The sequence below is a fragment of the Poecilia reticulata genome, chromosome 18 (assembly GCF_904066995.2).
Source record: "Poecilia reticulata chromosome 18, P_reticulata-male-v2, whole genome shotgun sequence".
NCBI classification, from domain to species: domain Eukaryota; kingdom Metazoa; phylum Chordata; class Actinopteri; order Cyprinodontiformes; family Poeciliidae; genus Poecilia; species Poecilia reticulata.
In genome coordinates this window covers 17,614,573-17,639,140 of record NC_088847.1, presented here as the reverse complement: position 1 = coordinate 17,639,140, position 24,568 = coordinate 17,614,573, and the positions used below count along the sequence as shown (strand labels likewise).

Sequence of the window (24,568 nt, the reverse complement as noted above, 5' to 3'; positions counted from 1 at the left end):
TAAGGCCCTGTCTCGGAATTTGCGCGATTTTTATTTATTTTTTTTCCAAAACACTGCGATCAAACCGGATTAGTTTCTGTATTTCATTGGACATCGGGGAGGCTTATCAGCGAACACCAGCGCCTCCACGGTCTGCAAGTTCCTCTTTGAAACCACGTAGGCAGGCAAACAATGCCTTGATATTCCAGGATCCAAACAAAAGCCTTTTTATGCGCTCCGCTCCTCTCGCGTTTAGAGTCGGAGGGGCCTCGGGCAACCGTTGTTTCCCCACCCGGGTTTTTTTGGAGACGAAGAAGTGAACGCACTTCAGTCAGTCAGTCAGTCGGCTGGAGAACGTCTTTTGTTTCAAAAATAAAAGTGTTGCAGCGTTCGAACGTGCCAAAAAAATTGGAGCCGTGCTGAGAATGACGGCGGTGAAGAAATGGAGGGATTGTTAAAAGACAAGAGTCTCTTTGGCATGTTGTGGCACGTTCTCTGTGACAAAGTTATCACATTAAACGCTGGCATGAGGCTCTAATTTCGCTTTCTTGCACAAAGATGAAAGCGCAACTTGTCAAGTTGTTGCTTCGGTTGCCAAACTAAGTGAGCAAAGAAAGTACAGCATGTTGATTTAATACAACTTGAGAGGACGTTGAGCAGAATGGGTGCTTTTTGTGTCTTGACAGGAACAGAAAACTGTGTTGGCTTTTAGGTTCTCACCAACACACATGGAAGATGATTGGCCTCGCATTAAAGTTCCTCACAAAAGCAGCCCTACAGTACATCCTATACTATTATTTTTGAGGAAAGTAGTAAGAAAAAAAAATCCCAGGCCACTGCACATTCATCAATTCTTAGGGATAATCAGAGTCAGATTGAGGCTCACGCAACTTGAAAGCTTTGAAATATGTCAAAAGTGTCTCTTGTATATTTCTAAAATATTGATCGCTGTGCCTTTTTTGATGTCATCACCAGCCCAAATACACACAAAGCAGAACCAGCTAAATTATTTCCTGTGCATTTTCTAAAAAATTTTGGAAATCACAAAGCTGCATTTTTAATGTCAGTGATCTTTTGTTAACATACAGCACTAGATACGTATATTATCTTTAGCCACACGGAAGCAAAGTTTAAGTAAGACCAGTGAAAGCTGAAATCCTGGATTCTCCAACAAATATGTCCTTTCATCGAATTAACTGATTGGATTTAGCTTTTTGTAGCCTTACAGACACTCAGGTTCTTGAGGACAATTTCCTCCAAGGCTCTTTGTTGCCTTTTAGAGACAAATAGGTTCTTTTTGACCTCTGTGTTTTAATAGTACAATTGGTGGAGTGCTTGTACCAAGAATGGGCTTTCCATCATGTTTTTTTTTTTTCTATAGTAACTGAGTTTTTTTTTTCAAGGTATCCACTGGTTTTTCAGTTACATCTCCTGATCAGGGCCTTTCATTGTCTGATTACTCAGTTCGATGGGGACCAAACTTAAAAAGTCTGCTTGTGGAAAATCATGGAGGCTACAGTGATTTGGGGCACTTTCAATAATAAAATCTTGCCTTGCCTTACTAGTCCACGAATAATTTTCTTTTTTTTTTCCACCTGCACGTTCAGTTACCAAGCAAAGATTGTAAACCTCTTCTTTACTTTTCATCCAAGCAGCTTGGATGATCAACAGATTTTCAGGTGTTTTTTAAAATTTTTTTAAAGATATTTTTAGTTTCTCTTGCTAATTTTCAATCTGATGTTTATACCTCACACTTTCCTCTTGTAATTGAGAAACAAGAAAAAATTTTGAGGCCCAACTGTGAACACAAGCAGAAGAACAAATGTAAAGTTTTCAGGTTCTAGTTATTTGGGGATCATCTTGTTGGTTTTTACTTTGTCTTATGATTAATTTGACTAAATAAATGGAAATGATTTCTTTGGCACTGCATGGCCTTCAGCAAGCAGCAAAAGTCCAGTCACCAGTTTTCATCCAGCTTGAGTGTTATGGATTCTGTTCCCGTAGAATATGTCAAAGGCATAATTGACAGCTATGAGTAAAAGAACCACCATGATTACATCCCATGCCCCCATCCCTACAAAGCTGGAAAACTATGTGGAAACATTTTAAGTAAACTACAAAGTAACTACAGATCAGAGTAAAAGCAATAAAATGTTTGCCTGACAAAATTAGGAAAGTGAAAGGAGTTCAGAAACGATTACAAGAAACTCTCTCACTAGAATGAAAATGTGAATAAATAAGTTTTAAAATCTAGACTAAGAAATGATTGAAATACAGCTGACATCCGTGACACTAATGAAAACCTAAAGTGACATTTCTGAAGGAATTTCGAGCGGATGCAGTCCGGTCCTGCCCAACGCAACGGGCAGCCACAGCGGCAGGAGAGGAATCTGTCCCTCAAAGTCTCGTCCACTAACATCACAGTCAGTCTTCACTGTTGCAGTGCAGTATTGTCTATCTCTTTTCATCTGGTCCGTGTGGTTATGTGTGTGGCATGCTTCACATGTTTGTCCTCTTTTCTCTTTCTCTCCTTTCTGCCCCTCCCCCCGCCTCTTTTACTTCCTCTTCTCTTTGTGTTGGATGAGAAGTTGAGCCCCGGGGCGCCAGACGACGATGGCAAGTTGTCGGTAGGTCTCGTCTGACGGACGCTTTTTGCCTTCTCGCTTCCGTCTTTGTCCCCCGTTCTCTGTGTCGATGTCTCTAGTGTAAATTTTGTGCAACTTCTTCTCCCGCCACACTGTGAGCGAAACATGGCACGCCGCTACTTCCAAGCCTCCTCAGCCTCCCTGTGTGCGGAGAGTAGCGCCGTCTGTTTTCTGAAGCCCTTTGCTTTTTCCCTCCGTTTGCCTTTGCACGCGGCATGCAAAAGGCAATTAAGCAGGGAGCATGTGTCTCGCAGTCTGCAGACTGTTTTAATGCTGGTGTGAGAGCTTCCATCCAGAGAGCAGGAGGAGGGAAAATAAAACCAAGCGGCGGAGAGGACGCTCATCCGGCAAGCCCTAGCAATCGCACATTGTCTCCCTCGCCTCCCGCTCACACCCATACAGACTTGTGAATTAACATCTCACACCTCCGGTGCCTACGCGTCACCTGCGATCACCCAAAGGCAGACACATTCCCAACAGCTGTCACCTGTGATGGAGCCTGATTTGTTTCCTTCTTCCCTAGCTCAGCTTCTGCTGCTGGAGGTGACCTTGGCGAGGATTCGTTCAGAGGAAGAAACTGAACTGTCACTCCAACTCAGCACGCCTGTCTCAACCAGCAGGGGCTTATGTTTATAAGAAGCTGTAGTGCTTCATGATTTTTATTTTTTTTAACTTAGTTTCAGGTTACACACAGGGGTTTTATGGAAAAGAGGATTATAGGGAGTGATTTTTCCAAGGTCGAAGCACATTTATGAGTAAATGATGCAGCGGCTTGAACCCATTTTGTAACTAGAACTACGCAGCACTTCAATAGAATACATTTACTCAATTATCCTTTGCCATTACGTTAAAACAAATAAGGTTTCAAACAAATACTTAAAGGTCCTAGCCAAAAGCATTTATAAACATTGAGGCTTCTCACATTTTCGGCTGTCTTCAACCGTAAACTTCAATGTACTTTATTTGGTACTTTTGTAATAAACCAGCACAAAATAGAGTAGAGCATCTAATTGTGAAGTGGATGAAAAATGATGCACGATTTTCCAAATCCAGCTGTCATGTGAAGATCTCAGAGGTTTGTTAGACGACACTGGTAAACAAACAGCATCATAAACTGTCATAAATTGGAGGTTTGATGGTGAGGATAAGACGTGATCAGATCCAGGTTTGGTGCAAAAAATTAGTTTAATGATGTTTAGAAGTCAAAATGAGCCAGGAAGCACAGGTGACAAGACACAGACTGAACAATGGCAGGGAGCACAAACCACGACAAGGATCCGGTGGGGAGCAGGGGATACAGGTGAGGTTAAATACACGAGGGACAATCAGGGGGAAAGAGAAACAGCTGGGATCAATCAGGGGGAGGACAACCAACACATGGAACAAATTAACAGACAAATCACACAAAAATCTACATCCTCACATAAACAGTTGTCATAAAATATAAAGTAAGATTAAAAATAAATGTCTAAAGCTCTGAATATCTCCCAGAACCATGGAAAAACTGCAAGATTGGTAAATTGCCAAATGTAAGGTGTTCTTGCAGTTAGTCACAGCTGCGTAAGAAGCGTAGAAGAAGGTTCTCTGATCAGATGAGACCATTCAAAAAAAGGGGCAGCATCATCCTTTGGGAATGCTAAATACAGATTATTATAGAAAGGCATAAGATAAGGACCAAGATTGCGCAACAAAGAGATAGGGCAGAAATGAATAAGAATTGTATCTTAGATCAAATCATATTAATGATTTGATCTGGAAGATTTGATCGTGCAGCTAATTCAACCAAACCAAATGGTCCGATAAAAGATTGTCCTTAACCAACTTGAAGACAATTCAACTTGAGCTATTTTACAAAGAACAATGGGCAGTATTTAAATGCACAAAGTTGATACAAGCACTGCCCTAATATCTGCAGCAACACATTTTTTCCACATAGATTCAAGATATGCATCCTTTTTCTATCCACTTCACAATTATTCATTACTTTGTATTGGTCTTTCATACAAAATCCCAGCAAAATTGCCAAAATGGTTTTTGGTCGTTACATGGAGCAACATGATTCGGTTCGAGAGTTACTAATGCGGAACCTAAGCGTTATAATTCAAGTTTTTAGAAAATCCACACAATGTGGCAGATGGGGGATTTTCACTTGGAGATGGAAGTTCAAAGTAAAAGAGCTCATTACTGGGAGCAGCACATTTGACTGACGATGCGTCTCTTCTCTCGTAGGCCAGGCCTCGCCTGCAAAGGGGAGGCAGCTCTGCTTCTCTGCACAACAGTTTGATGAGAAACAGCATTTTCCAACTGATGATTCACACACTGGACCCTTTAAGTGAAGGTAAGGTAACTTGTGCAACAGAAGCAAAAAAATAAATAAATTCTAACTGTGAAGAACAGACATAATATGAATCTGTATGGTCAGACTGAGGGGAGCCTGGCATGTGTCATCAATCTTGACCTTTTCTCTTGAAATTACTTCCAATAAGCTGTTTGGAGTGGGGGTTTGTAGAGAAATTATTGGTATTTTGTACTTTACCTGCAGGGGACAGAAGTCGTAACAAACTGAGCTTAAAGAAATAGAAGAATTTCTTACAGTAATAACAGCTGACAGACTCAACTAATGAGTCTGAAGTGCCATAAGAAACCAACCAGAATATGACTTTTGTAGGGTGCACTAAGAACACAACTTGTTTGCTTATGAGTCTTTCCCAGCTGTTTCAATCGTGCAGACAACTGGTCCGTTTTGAGGCACTGGTTCAGAGTGGATGAGGCTGGTAGCGCCAGTGGTGGCTCATTTACTATGTGGCTTGCATTTGATTTGGACATCAGAGATTTAGATTTTTTTAAACAGCTATATTTTCCTCACGCCAACACAAAAACCAATCAGAACAACGTGATCGCAGCTCTCCGAGTATTTGTTCGGATCACTCTTGAGTGCGAACCTGCCACCGCTCTGACTGACATCTGGAAGATTTGATCGAGCAGCTAATTCAACCCAACCACATTCCAATAAATCCGGTATTTTGAGCTGGAGCCTTGCAAAAAAGGGATCGGCATGTGCTTCACTCCAAGAAAGGCAGAAGTGACGCACACATCCAAATTGCACATACAGACAGATTGCTGAGGGTTCAATAGGGTTTTTCAGGTTCAAGTTCAAATGCAAAATTCAGAAAGGATCCTGAATTGATAATTAATAAGAGAAAAACAATCTTTTTGAGTGGAAGACTTCCACATTTTGGATTTTGTAAACAGGACACAGTGGCTGTTCAAAATCACTTTGCAAAATGACAACAGCCACATGCACATGTGTGGAATTGTGGAGTTGTTTCTTAATATGGTCACCTGACTCTAACAGGACTCATAATCTGACTGGCTGTACTCTAGTATGATCATCTTTATTCTGATTTCTTCCACTTTTGCTGCTGTGGGTAAAAGTAGCACATACTAATAACTACTTCACAGAACCCCACTCCAAAACAAAACAAAAACTGAACTTTCACTGTAATCCTCTTTTCAGCTGTGCGAGTTTGGAGTTGTCCGGAGTTGTAAAGCCCTTTCTGTACGACTACAGTTAAGCTCACAATCCTACCAACAAAGAGCAGCACCAACGATCCTATGTAATTGTCAAATGAACATAATTCCACAAGAACCTTATTTTTACCTCCTGCAAATCCATCAAACCTAAAAAAAAAGACCAGTGAAGTCCCTGTGTTGTGTATGTCGAGAGTGATTTATCACACTTGTTCTGCGGCACAGCTGAGGTGGTAGGTAGATCATTTGCCTTTAATCCAAGATGATTGCCTATTAGCTCAGCTAAGGAAACAGCAAAACAGCAGTGTCAGACCTCTGGGGGAGGGAATAAATATGTTAATATTTCAGTAGAGGTGCTGTGTCATCTCATTCGTATCCCACCATGAAAAGACGAGGGGCGAAATGAGAAACATTATCTTTATTTAGAACAGACAGTATGCACAAATTTTGCAGGCTGGTGTCTTCCAATACAGCTTGGGACTTGCTGTCCACCATACTAAAACATTTATAGCTCTTGATGAACCCTGGACGTATGTGTCTTTGGGGAGTTTATACGAATATTTTGGGGAATTTTCAGTTTTATTTGTAAAAAGAATTCAAAACCGTGTATTATTTCCCCTCCTGCTAATATTTACACTCTATTGGGATTTTCCACGGAAAATCCCAATAGGACAACAAATAGGTTTGTGATTGCAACATGACAAAACAGGAAAACCTTCGAGTACTATAAAGTTCTGTATGTCGTTGGCACGGTTACAGCATTCACGGTTCTTAGCATGGCAGCATAACATAATACCTGACTGGATGAACTCCAAAAAACAGTCATAAACCAAAGTCATTAGACCGCAGGGTTCTCCCGCGGGTGCATGGAATCACATTAGCAGATGTCTAATGAGTAGCGAGAAGGCACTTAAGCGTTACTCCAAGAAACTTTGCTTCTCTAGAAATCCAAAACACGTCATGACTCATCTTCTGAGTGATTTACAAACAATAAAGATGGGCTTTACAATCCTGCATCTGTATGCATCTCTGCTAGGAACACAAGGCAACCTGTGACCTTGCGCCGCTTATCCTTTCGTTATCACGAATAAATATCACTTATGGATATCTGCAGAATGTTGTGCATACTTTGTGCAGATTTTTACATCCAATCCAATCTCTGTCGGGGTTTATGTCGTTAAAAGTGAACTGCTTTTGGTTTCAGTCCCTGTTAAACATTGCGCTATTCAGGTTTTAAATTAAGTGCCTGTGAGCTGATGAATAGCTGAAGACTTTTAACAGCAGATCCGGTATGAATGCAGAACAAATCCTTCCAGACTTGACTGACGGGTCTTTTGCCAAACAAATGACTGGAACTGAATGCACTGAAACATCAAGTACAGTGTGACACGACGTGCACAATGAATAAATTACTCAGAACAAAAGCAACACCTAAGGCTTCGGCTCACTTGGATGTATTAATTAGGTATTTCCATGTAGTACTTTGGGAAGATTTCTCATACTCCAGAGGACATATAAAAATGATATTAGTCTTTTAACATAAGTGTGTTGCTTTAAAATTCACCTCGTAAAGTGTGCAGGTAACATTTGGGGCATATATTAGATTGACGGTGGCACATTTTTACAGATTTTCACGAAGTAAAAGACAATTTTGCTGATGAGTTCACAGCATGAAGACCCATAAACAAGTGCATTCATCAAAGATGGAGACCGCGCTGCTTGTCCTCGTCTGTTCTCGGCCTTTAAGAGCAGTTCATCAGGGCTGTAGAGAGCTAGCAGGACTCCATCCATTCATTTTTTATAGGCCTCTCTCAAAATAAGCTGTCTGTGCCTCCATGCCGAACAAACGTCTGAGGTTGTTTCTCCAGTTCTCGGAAATGCTTTTCCTCTCGTTAGACTTTTAGAGAGGGGTTAGTTAGCGTAATTGTGTTGCATGCATATGTGTGTGTGAGCGTGTGCAGTTTTGTCTTTCGTGATTTTACCACTGAGGTTTGTCGTTTCTCAGCCCTTTACCTTTTTAATATAACATGCAAATACTGTGCAAAATTCTCGAGTCCCTCCTTTTTGTCATATTCATATTATGTATAATAAGCCTGACTTTTAGGGTCCTGGTAAAATGGCTTCGTACAGCAGATTTTAAGGATTTCTAGCATTTTTTTTTTTTAAGAAAAAGTTTTCCCTTGGCTGCTTTTTCACTCGTTTTATGTTTGGTACCTGACAATATCAGAATATAACAAACAATTTTGCTTGTTATATTCACTTTTGTCTGATTAATGTTTTAAAAATGTTTTAGCACATACCACACAGCACATTGTGTCAGCCAAGTATAAACACTAGTTAGAGAACGAGTGAAAATGCTTTAAAGAAAAGCTCAAACAGAGCTTCAGAAAGCTGATGGAGATCAGCTTAAAGGGACTCAGAGTTTCTCCGATTTGTTGCCAGTTTACGAATGGGCAACGCACACTTCGGTTTTATTGTTCTTAATGACTGAAATTTACTTTTATTATTAGTTAAATGATCTGAATAATAATCCCATTTTATGCTTTAAGTATTTCATATATCCATCCGTACATTCAGGTCCTTGCAAATGAAACGATTGCTCTAGAAATAAAACATTCGTTATCACATAGGCTGAATAGCTACATCATCTGGTGCATCAAGCAGTGCAGCTATGCTACTGAACAGCACCAAATTATAATTTGAAACGTAAGCACAGCATTTAAATGAACCAATAGTAAAAAAAATGGTTGAAACAGCCGAAGTAACAGTTCAGTTTGTTATGTAAGTGAAGGCATGTTTGGGATAAGCAGATGGCGAAAGTGTGCGTGTGTGTGGGTCTGTGTAAGACATTTGTAATTTCGTCCAAAGTTTGAATTTTTGTGTGTTTTTTGTGAATGTTTTGATGTTCAAAGTAGAAAAAAAGAAATCAGGACACTTCTCACTGCGATTCAGCATACAAGGGATATCATTTTTTTGTTTGTTTTTTAGCTCACTGAAAAGTTAATTAGTTTCAGGAATTCAATTCAGCAAGTGAAACACGTGAACATTTTCGTCCATGTTTCAAGTATTTATTTCTAATAACTTTGGTGATTATAGCTTACATGAACTCAGTTTTACCGCTATGACCCGGCCGGTAGAAAGTCTCAACAACACCAGCAACAACAGGTTTTAGCACCTTGGACTGAATTCAAGAATATTTATGGAAAGTTTAAGTGGAAGTAAAAAGTGTGGTCCAAATAAGAATTTAAAGTAACAGGGTAACAGGATAGCTGCAGCATTCCCTCTGAAGATTAGCTTTATTTTGATACTGATCATATTGTCATATTTTTTTCCGAGACACTAAATGTTGGTTTGTCGTAAATACAAGTACTTACAATTAACATCAGAGACACTGAAAATATATCACACAGTGTGTAATAAGTGTTTTCAGGGTAGGTGTTTCACTTTTTGAGCTGAATCACTTTGACAAGTTCACCTTTATAATAAAAATAATAATAATATAGTTTATGGAGATGCACCTTGACATATTTCATAAGACATCAGAAATAGTGGTTCCTTACTTCTAATTTAACTTTCTGTGCCCAGATGTAAGAATTATTTTTCTAAGTTTGCATCATTTCATTGATGTAAAAAAAAAAAGGTTTGTTGACCCATCTTACAATATTTCCCATCTTGAAATATTGCCCGATAATTGTTCAGTTCTCGCTTTCTCACTGAAGATCACCTGGATTTATCATGTCTGTTTCTGTTTTCTTCTTATTTCTCTTTCTTTTACTGTCCCCTCAGAATTTGCTGACTCTGGTGAGTTACTCCTCTAATTTCTGTGTCCCTTCCCCGTCCTCTTCCTCCTCCTCCTCTTCCCACCCCTCGTATACGCCAACAGCAGATATGTTTGTTCTCATTCCAACATCTGGGAAGCAGCTCTTATCCGACGTGCTCTCTTATGTATACATGTCCTTAACGCCTCTGTGGTATATGTCAGCTCTCTCCCTTAAATATGCCATTCTCTTCTGTGGATGCTTTCTGCTTGGAAACCCCCTCTGTGATCATTTCTGCATTGTTTTTTTGTTCCCGATCCTCTCTCTCCTCTTAAATTCGCGAATGCTTCAGCTTTTCGTCGATGTTTTCTGTGTCAAACTCCAGTATGAAGAAGATGGTGTGTCGGTTTCTGTATCTTGCCATTAGTTTATAAACGCATGCAATTTTTCTCGAATCCTTGACATCAGAACTTAAAGTCAATAAGAGCTCAACAGAGAAATCAGTAATTTTTTATTCCCCAAGTTTCTTTTTTTAAAATTAAACTGTTATTGACTCGCATTCACCTGATCCCGACGGTTTCTGTGTTTACTCAGCATCAAATTCTTTGCTCATCTGTTTGTCTTGTGCTCCTCTGAATTCAAATGTATTTTAGTGTTGTGTCACGCTTGAGGTCTACTTGGAGGGGAAAAAAATAAACAAAAAAAAACGTAGTAATGGACTGGGACAGTTTGTTTCGGGCTCGAATATGAAGTTCTTCCATCCATATGCAGCTACAAACAAAATCACTCAGGAACGCCATTAAATATTGAACGGCACAGAGATATCGGGAGTGAGCGGGGAGGGGTGGAGCTCATTCGACCGTCTGAGACAAGTCTTTTAAAAACCCCACTCAGGATTCAGACGGCATTCCTGAATTTGCTTTAAGCTCTTCGATAAGATTTATCACACAGGTTTGGCACGCGCTCATTGCAGGCATTAAGGTCACATTTGATGCTGCGGATCGTACCTAATAGTAAAGGTAAGCTGGAAATAGAATAAGTTGATTTGGGTGGAGTTTAGGTGGGGTGTTTCATGTATGCTGGACAGGCCTGAAAGGATAACAGGAAGTCATACTGTGGCATAGTAATATCTGGGGAGGAGGCGGGGGAGTATTTTTATTTCCAGATAGCAAAATTTTTATAATGTCACTTAATTTGTGGCTTTTATGTTATATATTTATTATACAGCCAACAAATGCAATTAAGTTCACGCACAAGACAGGGTGGATTTTCTCTAATCTCTGCAGGTTCAAGCTCATACACACAAGATAACACATGCAGAAAACAGCTAAAAGCTGCTGATATAGTTCTGCTACATTATCCCATCGACTTAGTGCGATCTGATCTCCCCAGGATGACGGCAGCAAAGCTGGGCCACAGAATGACGCCGCCACATCCGTGCTTGACAAATGGTACCGTGTTCATTGGTTAGAAATCCCTACTACGACACAGTCTGACATATACTATTCTGTCCAAACATCTCAATCTTTATCCAAAAATTCTATTAAATTCCAAAATATATTTTTTTCTTTTTACCCCAAACATAAATTAAATATTGAAATGAAATATTGTCTGAGTATCTTGAGAGTCATTCTGGATGGCGATGCAAAACCAAAGGGCTCCTACTAAATACTGGAGCTGTGTGGCAGTTTCATGACAGTCATTGTCCTCCTGGAAGCTCGACACTTGAGCGATATTTTACAGTAACGTGTCCTGGATGACATCGTCAGGTGTTGGCAAACACTGCTAATCCACCTCATTTGTTTTTGCTGCTCTTCTTTCTGGCCGTTGGACAGAGAGATGCTGGAGTTGGGGATAAGATCGTTTGCCCGTTACGATCGATGAAAGAGGTGGATTGAACTTCTTCCCTCTATCTCTTTTGTTCTGCTCAACGTCCAGGAGGCATCCCGTTCAGCTCCTCTGGGATTTGAGGTCATTCTGGACGGCGATCCAGAATGATACATAGTTCATGTGGTATTTGAACTTTTAGATGCTGGTCAGCTGCTCCCAGTTGTGAAAACAACACCTTATTGCTGTGGTTAAATATAGTAGCAACTGCATGTGGAGAACTTTCACAACAAATTCAAACTTCTGCATCCACTTATTGGTTTTCTAAAAATTACTGAAGTTGTATAATCATTGCATGCTAGAAAAAGAAAGATTAAACGAATCAATAAAAGCTCCAAATGAACACAGTCAGCTTGTCCATCCTGACTATAGGTTAACTTCTGGCCAGAACTGCAGATGAACTTGAAAAAATGCATGTTTTCAAGATAAAAAGACAAAAAAAAAAGTTATTTAACTTGCTGTTTGCTTTAAATATCCACCAGCTCACAACCCTGTTGTGTGTGCAGCATTATTGCTGTGGCTCAGGCTGTTCAGTCGCTCTTCAGTTGATTGCTATCTCACTGAGATAGACAAGAAAGATTACTCACCCTGCCACAGTGACCTTGCGCATCTTTGTTGATGTCAGGTCTTTTTTTTTTTATTGAGCGCAGGTCACACCGAGCTCGTCAGTGGTCCGAGTAGAGACCAGAGAAGGTCATCTGTGTAAACCAGGGGTGTCAAACTCCAGTCCTCGAGGGCCGGTGTCCTCCAACTTTTAGAAGTGCCTCTGCTGCACCACACCTGAATAGAATAATTAGGTCATTAGCAAGGCTCTGGAGAACTGAGGAGGTAATTAAGCCATTTGATTCAGGTGTTTTGTACCTGTGGCACATCTAAAAACTGCAGGACAGCGGCCCTTCAGGACTGGAGTTTGACACCCCTGGTGTAAACCATGATGCACGCTTATTGGCAGACAAACTGCTTACAGAGTAAGCTGGTGGCACGAAAGAGGGCACAGCTTTCAGTTTCCTTGGAAACCTTAGATGCTAATCAGAGGACGTCCAACGATCTCGTCGTCTGTGCGTTCATACGCACAAATGATATTGAGAAAATGGCAGTTTTCTCTTCAATTTTACAACCATAAACAGAGAGGAGGTAACGCTTCACACACCAGCAGTTGTGTGTGATTGGTGACCCAGGGCCACATTGATCACACAGTTCAATATTGCACTCACTGTCACTGATCCCCTGGGCAATGGAAATGCATTTTCCATTTCTACAAATATAACACATTGACTTTTTTTTTTTTTTTTACTTTAATGTTGTATTAACGCAACACAACTCTTCCATGGTTAATAGCAGTAGAGAGAACATAGTATAACATCACACTGATGGTAGATGTTTCCAGATAGGACTTAGATATTCTACAATTAGTGCAGTATGTAAAGTACAGTGCAAAGGTTTTAAACCACTCGTATTTTATTTTATCTTTTTACCTATTCTTGGTCAGTTGCTGAATAAGTCTCCTGAAGGTATTTTATTATTGGTTTTCATTGGATTCTTGCTACTTTTTAATGCATTTTTCCCCCAATCCTTGTATCTGACCTCGACAGCTTACTGTGCTTAAAAATGTCAACAAATGGAGAGCAAAAGCAGTTGAAAAAGTTTGTATACTCACTTAAGCTTTAATTGTGTTAAAAAAATTATGCTCAAAGTTCAACTTGGGTAGCTGTTTTCTCTCAGCAATAATGCAAATGTGTGTTTTCCCTAAAAGCTTTCCCACTTTTTTTAGATAAATAATTTATGTCCTTCTTATGGATCCTATCATTGAAAAAAGGCTTTGAAGTTTTGCTCCGCTTCGCGTAAAGTTGATAACTAATCACATTTCCAGTGTGTTATGTAATTGGGCTCAGCCAGCCATCGCATCATCCGTCAATCCATCGTTCTCGCTATCAAACCACATACCCACACATGCTAGACCTCGCAGCCAGCCCAGACCGCTTGGGTGATATAATCAATGTTAAAAGCCTTTTTGCTTTTGCACAGACTGTGAATCCCCTGACTCTCTGGCCCCCGGCACACAAGCTGGACACGTACACACACTCGCTCTCACGCTTGGCTCACCCGCGGTTTGGAGGTCACGTCGCAAGGACGAGAGTTTGGTTTGTAAACAACAACAAACCTGGCTGTCTTTCCACACTTGTAGAGGACGAACACGACGCCGCGTGCGAAGGGAGTAATTTCGCTTTGAATTAATTGGACTCAGTTACAGAATTCCTTCGCTGTGAATTTAAATAGAAATCATCTAATCAAATGAGACTGAAGCACTTTTCACAAAGTGCAGCAGAAGAGCGAGGCGTGTTGCAGTGAGGCACATTTTCATCTCATTAGACTGATTTTTCAGAACTGCCAAGTCTTCTGTGCAGCGTGAGATTTTCACAATAATTTCATCACTCGAGCAGAGCGGCTGCACGCTCAATATGATAAATACCACCGTTAAGTTTTTGCTGCAACACTTTTCTATGTATAAAATTATCTGCGCGTGAAGGAATTTACAGTCTTTTTTGCAATGACAATCTCGTGCAGGAAGATTGTTCTACATCAAATTATTTCAAGGTTATGAGACTGATTGGTTTTTAATAGATAGTTAGTAGGGTTGATGTAAACGAATATTTTAGTAGTCGAGTAAGCCATCGATTATTCTTACGATTAATCGAGTAAAATAAAAAAATAAAACATTGGTAAATCTAACATAACAGCAGAGTTAATATCAACATCAATCCAATTTTTTGCATTTGAGCTTCTATAACAATAACTTTTTTGTACTTGAAAAAATTAACCTGTAACAATAATAGCCAGGGGTGAAAGTAGTGTTCTTGGGGGTACTATGACAAAAGTGTGTGTGTATGTATGTGTGTATATATATATATATATATATATATATATATATATATATATATATATATATATATATATATATATATGGTAATGGCGAACCAACCGGACATTGTGGTGGTGGATAAAGAACAGAGGAAAGCCGTTGTGGTGGATGTAGCAATACCAAGTGACTACAACATCAGGAAAAAGGAGCATGAGAAATTGGAGAAATACCAGAGCCTCAGGGAGGAACTGGAAAAGACCTGGAAGGTGAAGACCACAGTGGTGCCTGTAGTCATCGGGGCCCTCGGGGCAGTCACCCCCAAACTGGAGCAGTGGCTCAAACAGATCCCAGGAACAACATCAGACATCTCAGTCCAGAAATGTGCAGTTCTAGGCACAGCCAAGATACTGCGCAGAACCCTCAAGCTCCCAGGCCTCTGGTAGAGGACCCGAGCTCAGAGGATGAAACAGACCACCCGCGGAGGGTGAGAAGGGAATTTTTTTTTTTTTTATATATATATATATATATATATTTTTTTTTTTTTTTAAACTGCCATGTTAAGGTTGTCAAAGTCAAGCTAGCATAACTGAAATACTTCCCTCTTCCTCCATATTTTTTTCTTAATTACCTTTTTCCTGACCCGTTTATCTAGTGATAGTGTAGCAAAGCACTGCATCCCTTTGTCTTTCATCAGGCATACATTTACATTTTTGTGCGATATATATATATACATGTTACTTTCTAAGTTAACCTGAAGAAAAGTTATACAAAAATCTGAAATTATATTCAATTCAATAATAAAGAGGCAGGCTCACAAATACACTTATAAAAAAAATGCTTTGCGTTTATGTATTCATCTCCAGTCAGTTTAACAGATGAACTATGAACTCTCTCCTTGCCCAGACATTTATAGCTTTTGTGTTCATGTTAGCGACGGGATTTGACTTCGTAGTTCGTTGCACACAGAAACTCATCTACCAGCAACGTGCCGCCACGATGAGCTCCGCCACCCATTTGTTGCGACCGGGATGATGTGAAATAAATTTTCCGGTTCGTCCGCAAAGCTACACTTCTAATGCGCAGCCGCCCGCAGTGTTAATATCCGCTCACCTGTATAAATAACACTTTCAGCGCTCGTCCCCGCCGTTCGCTCTGAACACCAGCCACCAGGCAGCAGCTCCGGGAGGAGAAAAGCTCCAGACATCAAGCCAGTTATTTTAAGGATGCTTACTGGTCCCCCGAAAAACGACAAAAACCCGGACATAATCATAAATCAATAAAATCCTCCCAGGCCGAACTTGAAAGCTGGAAGTTATGCTGCTAACACTTAGCTTTCATCAACAATTCAGGCGGAAGTGAGAGCGCTGTGCAACTCAAGTAATAACCCGGCCGGAACACGATGCAGGCAGGTAAATTTTCCTCGAGCAATTTTATTAATCAATGCACTCGAATCACTCGAGGAATCGTTTCAGCCCTAATAGTGAGCATCTATCAAAAACCAATCAGCCTCATAACCCATTGGTTGTCAACCAGGAATATGTGGACTACTACCTACAGGCTTGTGAACGAGTTCCTGAAAAAGAACAAAGTCCACAATATTCATGTCAGATTGGATTGTAGTCCTCACCTCTGGTCATGAGATATGGATTATGCTCAAAAGAAGAGATAAAAGATACTAAGGAGACTGATAACTTTGGTCATACATGCAGTGTTATCTACTCGCTTATGGAACAAGCTTGCAGGTCCATTTGGTTCCAAATAGTTGCGTGATATTTCGGTACAAAATATAACAACGGCAAATATAATCTAGTCTTTCAGTTGTTGTTGATGGGTTTTATGCCATTTTTTTCTCTAAATACCTATTAACTTTAGGACGTTCTGAGTGCACAGTTGTTTTAAAAGCTGATTATTATAATATTTAGGGCAGCGGGTACACCTTCTATTTCTAAAAGTTTTTTTTTATTAAATCATCTTGGTTTGATTTGGCAAGGCCTTATCAGATTTTTCCTGCTTTCTGCCCATTTTTTTATTATTATTTTCAAAGACATTTGATATTTAGATTAAATCTTTGATGGGATAATACATACTTTTTATTTATTTCTACTTAAGCTTACATTCACTGCATATATATACCTGCACTCAAACTGAAGCATGATTAAATGTTCTTTGTGAAGTTGCACTTCGACCTCAAGTCTTTTCTTTTGTAGACATCAGGAAGCTTGTGGCTTTGAAAAGCCCTAATTTCAGAAATGTAGTGTTAGCCAACTTTATCCTCTCTAAAATATTTTTTTTATTTTTGTTTGCTACAACAGACTTTTTATCAATCTAACTCAGATTTCGAGATGATCTTGAAAACTTCTCCTTGAATTCTTCTCAAACATACTTCTTGTTGATTTGGGGAAAAAAATGGTTTGTCTTTATCATCAAAAGGCAAAAGAAAAGCCTAATAGAAAACAGGAGTCTTATGTCGCAGGGAGAATGATTGCTGGATAGAAAACAAGTGAGCGATTATTGAAGGGTTGCAGCTGGGAGGGAATCAGGTGGCTTAGAAATGAGGGAGGCTGAGCAATAAAAATGACGTGAGGAGAACACCGTGAACACAGGAATAACATAAATAATATCCAGCACATATGAATCCACAAGAAACACTAACAAAAGTTAAAGCTCATCCGTTTGGGGAGCTGCAAGTTTTAGCCAAGCTTGAAAGTTTCAGAGGAGGAGCTGATGGATCATCGCAACAGTCTAAGACGGTTGGAGATTCAGAAGTTTCTAGCGGAGAGCAGAACTGATTTATTGCTTTTTTGTTATTCAAGGCCAGAGAAAGCAAATCAGTCTAAAACAATCACTCTATCTCTTCAATTTTTGACTGTAGGTGTGAAATCCCTTCTCTGATATGATTGGTACATTTTACTGCAAACGGAACAAGCTGCACACCTTCCACAAATGTCTACTTTTGTCTTGAGTGTCCACAAAGTATTTTTCCTAAAATCTGGGATCATCAAGATGATATTTTGTAAATGTGACACTGGCCTCTGTTCTCAGTGACCAGCAGTCGGTTTTGTCCATTTTTGCTTCTTCTGTTTGAATCTTGAACGCTGAGTTGCACTGAACGCAGTTCTGGATTCTTCTGTGACATCCTGCATGAATCTCCGTTGCTCCCTTAAAGTGGTTTTGGTAGACTGGCATCTTCTTTGACTATTAACCAATGTTTCATACTTTCTCCACTCATAGGTAATGGAGACAGAGATTTGCTGAAATCCCCAAACCTTATAAGTGACTTTGTAAACCTTCCCAGACTAACAGATGAATGGCTTTTTTCTGATCTTGCATTCATTTTGAAATTCAGAGAATCGTGTTGCTTTTTGAGATTTTCGGCTTACTTCATGTTGTCAGTCAGGTTCTATTTAAGATAGTTCTTAAATTTTCCTGTGCAGTAGTAATCAGGTATAGCTAAAGAACCACAAATGTTGGTAATTCATGACTTTACAGACCCAGGTAGGTTTAAAAAACTATGTTCTCCATTTTATATTTACTCTGGTTATCTTTGATAGTAGAAGTTGTTTTACAAACTTTATAAAGTGACCAATATGCAAAATCATGAGAAATCTGTAAAGGGGGTACACATTTATTTGGCAATGTATGTCAAAACATTGCCAAAAAATGTTTGGCAAAAAAAATATATATTATTTTTTATTTTTGCAAAGTATTGGACTAAAACATGAACAAGGAATATATTGAGTCATCATATTCGCAGTAATGTCCTTGTGGTCTAAATTTAACAGGCAGTTCAGGACTAAACATAGGCTACAGCTAGACTCTGTTTTAGTTTGTGCTTTCTGCTCAGTGGGAAGTCAAACAGTGAAGCAAAAAGTGTCTTACACTCAGTTTAGCGGTCTGTGTTGTGTATGATAGGTTCTATATGCTCCTAAGCTTTTTGTTTTATTCATATTCAGCACCTTTGCAGTCATGACCACCAGCTGGTTAGCGGTGGGATCTCTGTTTTTAAGACTCTGCACTGTACGTACCGTTGGTTTGCTGTCTATTAAATGATTTTCTGTCCTAACAGATGTACTCAGGCAGTAGTTTATTCTTGTGTGCATCATCAAATGAGCACACAGTCCAAAACTCTCTGCTGGGAGACAAGCGAACATATTTATAGTTGGAACAGAACAGCTCCAAGCTGTGAGATGTTTTTTTTTTTTTTTTACTTCTGAGGCAAAGAGCAACGTGGGAGGCAGGAGCCTGTGTTCTCCGGCTTCACGTTCAGCTGTTGCTGCAGATTTGTGTTCCTGGCTAATTCATCATGCAGATGTGCTGACCGTCCTGGTCCCTGTGGCACGGAGAAACTGCTTCAGTAAGGGAATCAAATTAGCCATTGTGGTTCCATTGTAGAAATAAAACGCGGACTCACGAGGTTTTATTTGGGGGAAAAAGGTCGCATACAGAGGAGAAGAGAGGAGGACTCATCTTTTTTATTTTTTTTTTATTTTTTGTTGCATGTCGACCCGGTATATTTTACATCCTCGTTCCGTCTGTTTGTTTTTAATTTACTATTACAAGTGTCATAATTTCATCCCACTCTTTTCTTTTCTTTTCTTTCCTTTTTTTTACTTTCTTTTTACACACTTTCAATCTAAATACACTCTGCCACTGGGAGGCCCTCCTTCTGACCGAGTCACTGTGAAGATCCAGAGTATTTTATATGCAATTCAATCTTTGTTTTGCACTTATGCAGCGATGACTCAGAGAGATGTTTCTTCTTTCTGTTTGTCACGTCTTGTGTCTTGTGTGAGTGTTTTTGCACAGTGCGTGATCTACGTTGAGCCAAGCGGACCTCTGCTCTTTCTGTCATGTTCACTATTTCCCTTTTCTTTGTGTGTCCGTTGCCTTACCCTGTGTCTTTTGCTGTGATGTTGTAGAGCTTGGGACTTATGGGAAACTAAAATATTATCACTCAATGACTGAGGAAGGTAAGCCCAAAAGTTTTCACTCTTTTCCTTGTGTAATTCAGCTGCCGTCATCCCCTCTTGGTTTTCGTCCCTCTCCTCCTCATCTCCTCATGATGAATCGGCATTTTGCTTCCACCCTCTTTTTTGTGTTCCTGCTTTTCGTGACACACATTTTGCATAGTTTTGTTTTTCAGTTTGACAACAATCTCTGAGATTTCACTGACATAAGTGCAAATCATGGTGCCATTTTTTAAAATTTTCATTTTAAGTTTGCTTTTCTTTTTTTTTTTCATTTAAAGCTTCATTGTCGCTATCAAAAAAATGTATGTGTTTTTCTGTGAGGTGTTTTTGTTTTTTTGTTGTTTTTTTGTAGCTGTGTAAAACCAGAGTCCTATGTTTCTCACAGTGCCTTGCAAATATATTCATTTACATTTTGCCACGTTACAACCACAGATTTTAATGTAATTCATTAGGATTTTATTGGACAAACAAACAAAAGAATTATGTTCTAACTAGTTTAATTCTCTTGCAGCTCTATACTTAGTAGATCATCATTTCAATGCAAATAAAGCTACAATGTCCTTGTAGAGAATGAGATGCTTGTCCACTCTTTGTAAAATACCTCAAATCCAATCAGGCTAAATGACGATTATCTGTGAACATCACATTTCAAGTGTTGCCACAAAACTCGCAGTTGGATTTAAGTCTGGACTTTGACTAAGTCATTCTAACACATTAAACCTAAAAGTGAAGTTTTCAGTAACTCTCCTTTGACCAAAAAACTACTTGCATATTTTTGTCATGTCCCCCTAGAGCATGGGTGTCAAACTCGTTTTCATTTTGAGCCACATCAAGAGATCAAAGGTCTGGTTGTGGAAGAACAACGCAGATAAAAACCCATTAAGAAGTTTTAAAAAATTTCAATAAATATCTGTCTCTACATTCAGTGAATTCTTGACATTAAGTAATATTAGAGATATTTTCACATTGATTAAATCTGGCAGCACACAGATAAAATCTGTAAAATTGAGGCTGAGTTTGACGAATGTGCCCTGGATGTTTTGAAAAATAGTTTTCTTTTAGCCATCGCTTCATACAGATTTGTGCTGTACAGGACAAACAGTCATTTTGTCAGAATTGTCCAAGAGCTGTGGCTCTCTTTAGCTCCTCCAGAGTTACTCCACCTCTCTTGGTATCCCTGATTAATTCAGCCTCTCAGTTTAGAACAGTAATCTAATTTAACACTGCTTCAGATTTCTCTCCATTTTCCCTGACCTCTCTGTAGTGTTCCTCCGTGATACTGTTTGCTCACGCTAACAAACCTCCCCAGGTCTTCACAGAAGAGCTCAATTTATACTAAAATTGAATTACACGCAGGTGCACTGTAATATTAATAATGAAGTAATGTCTCAATTGAATTGGCTGTGTTGGATTTCATTTAGGACTAACAGAATAATGGGGCAGAATAAAAAAAAAACATGACACATTTTATATTTTATCATAAAATGTAAAAAAAAAAATAAAAAAAAATAGGCATAATTATTTATTTTGTGATTCTGAAATACTTTCCGTTGATCAAACAAAAGTATAATAAACTGAATTAAAGTTTGTAGTTGCAACTGTAAAAAAAAGTGGAAAATATCAAAGGCTGTGAATACTTTTGCAAGGAACCGTGATTTAATCCTGTGAATGTACTAAAATAATCTGTTTCGCAGGCTGCTAAAAACGTCAAGCGCACACATGCACATTCATGTTCAGACTTCAAGAAACAAAAAGATCTTCTTTTTTTTTTTTTTTCCCCTCCATCGCTCTCGCTCGGTTTCTTTGTTTCTGTAACCCATCTGCGTTGCTGAGAAATACATCATCCACGCCTCAGCGCCCGCTTGGAGGTTTCACTTACACCAGCAGCGGGTGCGCACACCTGAGACGTACGTTGCTGAATTTGGCAAACCGGAGTGACTCATCCGCCCGCCGCTTACGTAACGAGTGGAGCTGACAGGGAAACAGAGCGGCTGTGTCAGAGCCAGGCAGGCAGGGACGGAATGGGCTTGGTTATTCTCAAAGACTCTTAAATATTCCACAAATCATATGTAGTTTTGGCAAAGTGTAAATAGTTCTTGCAGAATTGATTAATATATATAAAAACTTCAAAAGTCTTTGAAGTTTTTTTTTTTTTACTCTTTGCTGAAGTTATCAATAACAAGCTAGTCCTGTTTACCTGTGAGAACATCTCCTTCATATATTTGCAACGCTGTTAAAAGTCGACCTTTTTTCCATATTTGATTTTCTCTTAGAAAAGAACTAAATGATCTATGCTAAATGCTAAATTGCTAAATGGTCTACGATTCCATAACACAAGTGAAATAAAAAGATACTAACTGGAGGATGAATTAATTGCACTTTCTCCTTGGGTAGATCCTCAGTGATCTACTTTACAGACGTGCTCTTCATATTCACTCAACAGGACATTTAAAAGACGGCTGCGTTAGCACATTAGCATTAGCTAAAGTTGTTATTAAGCACTGTGGGAGAGTTCCAAGACAAAAACTACTGCTACTTCCAACAAAACATATTGATGAACTCTTTGGAAGGTGTGTCACTCATTACTGGCATAAATGCAAAAAATGTTTTGAAAGCAGCAGCATACCTTCTTCACGCATGGCGGTGGTAGAACCAGTGCTTAATAACCAGGAGTTCTGCTGTTTAGCATGTGAATTTTAAGTTCACATGTACTTGGGTTATCCTGCAGAACAATGTTGAGCAGCAAACAACAAATCGCCTCAGAAATATAAATTCTTTGAAGGTTTCGGGCGGGTGCTGGGCAAACCTTTCATTTATCCAATCACTGTTAAGATGAAAAGCTCTCAGTCAGGTTTATTAGAAATCTTGAGCAAGATGAGATAAAACAAAGAGTCAGTTTCCAAACATATTTTTTTATACCCAAGGAAAAATTTAATTCAGTAATATTTATAAAACAAACTATAAAAAGTAGCTTATCAACAGGCTGCTGTGAGATTGAAACTTGCAGCTCCAGATATAAACTTGGACTGTTGATCTTAAAAGTGGGACTTCAGGAGGAGTTTATGTTTTACGCAGAATAATTCAAATAAAGGCGTGACATAAACCCCAAGTTCAGACAGTTATTAACCTTTAAAACCAAAGCTTAACACAGTCATAAGACTTTTGCACAAAACATAGTTGTTTTTTTATGTTACCTAAGCAAACTCTGAATTTCACTCTGACATATATGCTGTGTCATGCCATTAACGCTTCAGAAACCATCCAATTTCACAGATTTCAAACAATTATGCAAAGAAGAGGTCAAAAACTCCTGTGCAACTCCTGATGGTATTTGCCTCAGCCAAGGATGGCACAATAAGTTTTTAGATTAGGAGGCTTTTTTTTTCTTCTCCCAAGCGGTCAGATTGGTTAGGACAGTCATCTCTTGAAAATTGCATTTTGAATTTGCTCAAGATTAAAATTAGTCTACTGATCATAAATTTGGTTGGGTTCTTCGAGTGTTTCCTGGCAGAAAGCACGACTCGACGACGATTTCTCACACACATATTTACACAAATTCACACTCGCTGTCAAACACAAAAAGCAACTGAGAATAACCGCCTAAGGTGAGTGACGTCTGGGCTTTCGAACATGTGACGCCGTCTTGTGAAAATGTGGCGCGTGCCGTGTGTGCTTGTGTTGCCGTTTTGGCACGGGGAGGGGGCTCGTGCTTTGGCAAACAACGAAAAGACGAGGTGAGAGAAAGATGGATGAGCGAAGAGGAAGAGAAGCGATGCAGAGACGAGGAGTAAGAGAGAGGAAACGGGAGCAGAGGAGCAGCCAGCCAACTTGGGGTTATTAATGATTTTGCCTGAAGGTCACAGACAGTGTCGACATGGCTGGGTGGAGTACATATTGACGCCTTACTGTGTCGAGCCCTGACAAATCAGCCGTGCTGTCTGAAATAAAATAAATGAAAAAGAAAAAAAATCTTTTGCATCGATTTCAGTGGTGGAAATCAGGCGTGGGCAGAACAGATACGCGGTGTCTGATATGCAGATATCCAGCTAGACGTCTGCATGAAAGCACGTGCATATTTACTTGTAGATTTGCTTACTTAAAAACGTTCTTCTCTAGCTAAGCACACAACCCTAAAAATTCAATTTGTTGTCAGAAACATGCTCCACAAATTTTGATTCTCCTCAGGGTTTTTTTTAGGGTGTCTGTAGTGTGTTCTGCTTTCTGTTTTTGTTGGGAATGAAACAGGATCTCCATGTTGATGTTTTTTTGTTTTTTTTTTGAAGAAGAACTTTGCTTTGTTTCCTCTTTCCTAAAGCTGATAAGGACTAAATGAGTCTGACCTCCAGAAGACGTCAGATCAAGATCAACGTCTTGATCCGGCCTCCGTCTCGGATCAAGACGTTGCAAATATCGACCATATATGATACTCCGCCTCATACTGACGCCATATTGTTCAAACAACACAATAGCACTGCTTCCCTGTTTGTCCCGTGCTTCCTACAATGTGACCTGTGACAGGTCAAAGTTGACAGCGGAGGAGCGAAACTGAGCACGTTTGAAGATGCGCTGCTTCGAATTTAATCTCAGCAAGTCTCCTCTTCTGTGTTTGTGCATGCAGGTAAATTTCGTGAGAAGGCGTCTATCCTTCACAAGATCGCTAAAAAGAAATGCCAAGTGGAGGACAGCGAGAAGGCCAACGGAGTAGCAAGCCGTGCAGGTAAAAACCTCGGCCGTTGCGAGAACACACATGGGCTCGCCGTCCTTCTGAGAATGTCACTCAGGGATTCGGAGCTCCGAGGAGTACAGCGAGCAAACGAGAAGCTGGAACTAGCTGTACCCAGTCCACTAAAAATCCCATTTACAGAGTTTATTGTTCCTGAATCGCACCTGCTTGCTGGTATATTAAGCCAATTGTTGAAGTCAACCCACTGTTGCTTC

General features: G+C 39.6%; 1 protein-coding gene across 6 annotated transcripts in view; it reads left to right on the top strand.

The window, feature by feature from the left end:
- Positions 1-24,568, top strand: part of LOC103480699 (sodium/potassium/calcium exchanger 2) — a 58,889-nt gene that overhangs the window by 19,221 nt on the left and 15,100 nt on the right. The window contains exons 3-7 of one of the 6 annotated variants that reach the window (XM_008435832.3): positions 2,568-2,606; positions 4,854-4,962; positions 9,942-9,956; positions 19,580-19,630; positions 24,249-24,347. In XM_008435832.3, coding sequence (XP_008434054.2) covers positions 2,568-2,606; positions 4,854-4,962; positions 9,942-9,956; positions 19,580-19,630; positions 24,249-24,347 — 313 coding nt within the window. Of the gene's footprint in view, positions 1-2,559; positions 2,607-4,853; positions 4,963-9,941; positions 9,957-19,579; positions 19,631-24,248; positions 24,348-24,568 lie in introns of all 6 variants that reach the window. The other 5 variants (XM_081599120.1, XM_081599121.1, XM_081599122.1 and 2 more) reach the window with 5 other exon arrangements.